We start from the raw sequence: 6,000 nt of genomic DNA on the forward strand, positions 1-6,000 counted from the left end.
GTTGATCCAATAATATTCAGATCGTCTACATAAATTGCAATTATTACAAATTGTGATCCAGATCTCTTAATAAACACACATGAACATATTGGATCATTTTGAAATCCATTCTTTAACAAATATTCACTGAGACGTTTATACCACATACGTCCAGATTGTTTCAATCCGTATAGAGATCTACATAATTTAACCGAGTAAAGGTCTCGACGATCTGAATTACATGCTTCTGGCATTTTAAATCCTTCAGGGAGTTTTATGTATATGTTGTTCTCAAGAGAGCCATATAAATATGCCGTAACAACATCCATCAATCTCATCTGTAATTTCTCGTGGATTGATAAACTTATCAGAAATCGAAATGTTGTTGCATCCACCACAGGAGAATATGTCTCCTCATAATCAATACCAGGTCTCTGCGAGAATCCCTGGGCAACAAGTCGTGCCTTATATCTGACAATTTCATTTTTCTCATTTCTTTTTCTTATAAATACCCATTTATAACCGATCGGTTTAACACCTTCAGGGGTACGGACGACAGGTCCAAAAACTTTATGTTTTGCGAGCGATTTTAATTCAGCTTCAATCGCATCTTTCCATTTTGGCCAATCATTTCTCCGTCTGCATTCTTCTACAGACTTTGGTTCAAGATCCTCGTCTTCATTAACAATATCGCATGCTATAGCATATGCAAAATTTTCATCGACGTCGATTTCATCTCGATTCCATCTTTTTCCAGTCAAAACATAGTTTATAGAGATCTCTTTATTTTCAGGTACCTGTGATTCTTCTGTAATCATTTTCTCAATGACTGGATGCTCTTCTGGAGTAATTGTTTCCTCAGTTTGAGCCTTTACTTCCTTTCTTTTTCGAGGATTTTTATCTTTGGAACCGACTGGTCTACCACGCTTCACTTGCACATTAGGCTCATTAGCAATAATGGGTTGCCCTTCAGGAACATCAATTCTAATTGGAGCATTTGCAGCTGGAATATAAGACTTCGTAACTTTCTTAGGGTCAGTAAAAACATCTGGCAATTGATTTGCTAAATTTTGCAAGTGAATAATTTTCTGAACTTTGAGTTCAGATTGCTTTGTACGAGGATCATAATGAACTAATGATAACTCACGCCAGTTTATTTCTTTTTCCAACTGCTTATTTTCCCCTTTCAATGTTGGAAATATCATTTCATCAAAATGACAATCGGCAAACCGTGCCGTGAATAAATCACCCGTCAATGGCTCAAGATATTTAATTATAGACGGTGATTCATATCCAAGATATATCCCCAATCTCCTTTGGGGTCCCATCTTTGTGCGTTGTGGTGGAGCAATTGGCACATATACCGCACAACCAAAAATTCTAAGATGGGAAATATTTGGTTCCTGACCATAAACCATTTCCAAAGGGGAGACCTCATTATAATGTGTAGGTCTGATACGAATTAATGCTGCCGCGTGTAAAATAGCATGTCCCCAAGCTTGTATCGGAAGTTTCGTTTTCATAAGCAACGGTCTTGCAATTAGTTGAAGGCGTTTTATCAATGACTCTGCAAGACCATTTTGTGTGTGAACATGTGCTACTGGATGTTCAACACTTATCCCAATTGACATACAATAATTATTAAAAGCTTGGGAAGTAAATTCTCCAGCATTATCAAGACGAATAGATTTAATTGAATAATCCGGGAAGTGAGCTCGTAATTTGATAATTTGCGCAAGCAATCTTGCAAATGCTTGATTACGAGTTGATAATAAACACACATGTGACCATCTTGTTGATGCGTCAATTAAGACCATAAAATATCTGAATGGTCCACATGGTGGATGAATAGGCCCACATATATCACCTTGTATTCTTTCAAGAAATTCCAAGGGTTCAGCCCTGATTTTAGATGGTGATGGCCTTATTATTAACTTCCCTTGTGAACAAGCAGCACAAGAAAATTCATTGGGTAGAAAAATCTTCTGGTTTTTCAGTGAATGCCCACATGAATGATTAATTATTCTTCGCATCATAATAGCTCCAGGATGTCCCAATCTATCATGCCATGTAATAAAACTATGTTGATCGACAAACTTCTGGTTTGTAACGACATGTACTTCGCCAACACTTATGTTTGTGAAATATAATCCAGAGGAAATTGCGGGTAATTTTTCTAAGAAACATTTTTTACCCAAGATGATACTTGTGATAGATAAATATTCTTTATTGCCTTCATTTGAAGTCTCAATGTGATATCCATTTCTGCGGATATCTTTAAAACTCAATAAATTTCTTTGAGATTTGGACGAATACAATGCATTATCAATATAAATATTTGTTCCTCTGGGTAATATAATATTTGCTCTTCCGGAGCCTTCAATAATTTTGGAACTACCTGATATTGTATTCACGCATGTCTCATTCATCACCAAGAAGATAAAAAATTTCTTGCTTTTCAAAATGGTATGTGTTGAGGCACTGTCTACGAGACAACTACATTTTTCATTCGTCGAGTATTCGCTTCCGGGAACCTCCATTTTCTTCATGAGATAAAATAAGATATTAAGATAAAAATAAACATGAACAATACAAACACAACATCAAACTAAATATCAAGTTGGTGGATAAGGTACATCTTTCTTATCAAGAGGGAGTTCATGATATTATTAAAATTATTTTAAGTATTTGAATGAACTTGATTAATAAAATTAATTACTCAAAATATGCGAAAATATAAATAAGAACTATGTAATCATGGAATTTCATTAAACATTATAAAGAAAACATAAATATCAAATGACATCATTGTTATTTTCATGCTCGACAAGAAAATCGGCTTTATCAAATTGGGAGAAATCATCAATACCAAAAGTTATTTTATCATCACCGGAAGCCGAAGTCGAGTTGGTCTCCATTATCAATTTTCTGTTATTGGAAACAAAGTTGGTCTCAATGTTCCCTTTTCCTTTTAGCGAAGCTTGATAAAGATCGATAAAATGCTTCGGCGTACGACAGGTACGTGACCAATGACCCTTCATGCCGCAATGATAGCGTTTGTTCTCTACGGTCTTATTGATTTGATTCTTTTTATCATCATGCATCTCTTTGTTGTTCTTCCCTTTCTCCATATAATGGGGAGAATTATTGCGAAAATAGTGTCGACCACCACCACCACGTCCACGACCATATCCACGTCCACGTCCATTTCTACGGGCACGACGGCCACGACCACGATGTTGTCCTTCATAATTAGATGATGTCACATTCACTTCAGGGAATGGAGTCGATCCGGTTGGACGAGCTTCATGATTCTTCAACAAAAGTTCATTATTTTGTTCAGCCAATAATAGACATAAAATCAATTCGGAATACTTCTTAAATCCTTTTGCACGATATTGCTGCTGCAGGAGCACATTCGATGCATGAAAAGTGGAGAATGTTTTCTCTAACATGTCTCCATCAGTAATAGTTTCTCCACATAATTTGAGTTGAGAAGTAATTCGAAACTCCAATTTCGTGAGGTTCGACATGATGACTATAATAGAAACTAAATGATGAGATAAAAATAAACAAGATTGAAAGTTTTCAAGAATACCGTTGTCAACCTCGATGGACTTGACTTTCACAAATGAGGCACGAAACTTGGCTACCACGGACGAGGAGGGAGCCTTGACCTTTGTTTCGGAAACGAGAGCTTCGTGCTGATAACGTGTTATAAACGAACAAGACAAAGACTAATAGAGAGCAAAGGAGAGAAATTCTTATTGCTTGTCTCAATGGTACATCTCTACAAGGCTTCATACATGTCCTATTTATAGGACTAATACAAGAACAAAAATTAATGAGTATTAATATGAAATTAAATTTCTCATATTAATGCTAGAATATAATGCACCAAGAGTTACACAAAATGGCATAATGGCATCCATTTACTATTACATTTATAATAGTTAATTATATTTTTACAATTGTTGTAATGTTTCGCAACCAGTACAAGCAGAAAATCACTAGAAATTCTGTTGTAATATAATGCATGCACTTTTGATAATGATAATTCAGAATCCTGCAGGAAAAGGAGATTCACACTGCAGAAATCACACACCCTGAAAAGAAAATTTCGGTTTAAAGATTACAAAAAATATATCAGAAAACTCAACACCTTGTTTACTCGTACCAAATTAATATTTACTGCGACAATTCATAGACTTGTATAATTAATAAGATCACAAATTAAAGTACTGCAGATATATAGGAATGGAGTTCCTGCATGCCCATGTCTCTCTTTAATTCCTCATTCCTCTCAGATATCAAACCTTTCACTATAGCACAAACACTTTTCTTAATTCTCTCTTTACTTTTCCTTCTTTCCCACAGTAATATAATTGTCACACGCACAGTTATTACATGTAATCTCCAACACACTTTCCACACACATATCTATAGATACATATAATCTTCAACACGTACGGCATAGATCCTTAATTTGTATAATTAAGTGTTGCCAAAAGGAAGCCAAATTGGCAGAGCGATCCCAAAAAGAGCTTGCAAGAAAGCCGCTAACGCAGTTGAACCAAGCATAGCAGCTGCCGTTGTACCCCACTTTGATGGTTTCCACACTTGATTATTATTACCAGCTGCAGCTTGTTGGTTTATGGAACCAGAACCATAAGCAGGTGGTGGATAGCCATAGGATTGATAATCAGAAGGATTTGGGGGCTGCCCATGGCCGTAGTTATATGGATGATGAAAGGAGGAATAAGGAGGTGGTTGTGCATGATAAACGTTGCCATACACGTTGGGCTGTGGTTGCCAAGGATTTGGGGGCTTCTCATAGTAAGCAGGTGGTGGATAGCTATAGGATTGATAAACAGAAGGATTTGAGGGCTGCCCATGGCCATAGTTATATGGATGATGAAAGGAATAAGGAGGCGGTTGTGCATGATAAACGTTGCCATACATGTGCTGTGGTTGCCATGGATATTGGAAACCGGCAAATTGTTTGTCATCATGTTTGCAGTGATGATTAGCTGGAGCAGGAGAAGATGATTTCTCCTGGTCATGGCTATGGCCATGGCCATGGATGAAATTGCGGTAATAATCGACGCATCTCAAATGGACATCAAAGATATGTGGCTCAGTGGCGTAGAAGGGCAAACCATGCAGTGGATCTCGACACATGCAGCATAAGGCCCCCTCGTCAGGAGCTTCCTCCACCAGCACCGCCTTCATGTACATGCTGCCATTGAAGAACTCGACCACCTTGGAGCTGTTTCCTGCCATAACTAATGAAGCCTGCAAACGTTAATATGATTGTCTTCAATATCTTGTTGGAGAATGGAGATATATGATGAAACCACAAGATTAATTGTTTATAAATATCTTAATTAATTTCAAGTTACTTGAAGAATAAGTTTTGGTGCATTTAATTTATAAATATCTAATGCATATTTTCAAAATATTATCTTTAATTATGCTAACGATTCTTTGTCAAATTGGAAACTTTGTTCCTTGATTGGGAAATGCTTGATGCAGTACACATGGAAACAAAAGAAGGAAAGTTCATGGCAGTGTCTTACATTTGTTCTCAACAAGTGGATAAGTGACACCTCTGCTCTCAGCCATAGGCATATCTGAGGCATTAAATGTAAGTTATAGATTTTTTTTCTTGAGTCAATAACGTCAAGTCAATCTATCTATAGATTTTTTTTCTTGAGTCAATAACTATGCACTGATTCAATCCAACAATAAGAATTGGTTTGTGGGAGAGCTTCATAAAAGACTTGTAAATCAAACAACGTAATCGAAGTCTTCATACAAGGCAATGTTATCTTGTAGATTTTTCTCTGAAGGTTTCTTTCAGGGGATTCTCTCTTTGGAAGTTAATGAGCATAATTATACCAACTCTAGGACCAGTATAGGAAGGGTTAAGCTCCAGACAGAGACACCAACTGCATCAATCATAGGTCAAAGCAATACCAACTCTAGGACCACGAGCTAACTGTTGGAAAGTTTCTATGG

General features: G+C 36.7%; 1 protein-coding gene across 1 annotated transcript; it reads right to left on the reverse strand.

Moving 5' to 3' along the window:
* Window positions 1-4,183: 4,183 nt before the first annotated feature.
* On the reverse strand, window positions 4,184-5,309 carry LOC141830758 (uncharacterized). The gene has a single exon (XM_074718182.1). It carries the CDS (start codon window positions 5,260-5,262, stop codon window positions 4,474-4,476), a length of 789 nt encoding a protein of 262 aa, XP_074574283.1. The 5' UTR covers window positions 5,263-5,309; the 3' UTR covers window positions 4,184-4,473.
* Between the last annotated feature and the right edge of the window lie 691 nt (window positions 5,310-6,000).

Source organism: Curcuma longa, chromosome 6, assembly GCF_044706935.1.
Source record: "Curcuma longa cultivar G26 ecotype Majalengka, Jawa Barat chromosome 6, ITB_CL_G26_1.1, whole genome shotgun sequence".
NCBI classification, from domain to species: Eukaryota; Viridiplantae; Streptophyta; class Magnoliopsida; order Zingiberales; family Zingiberaceae; genus Curcuma; species Curcuma longa.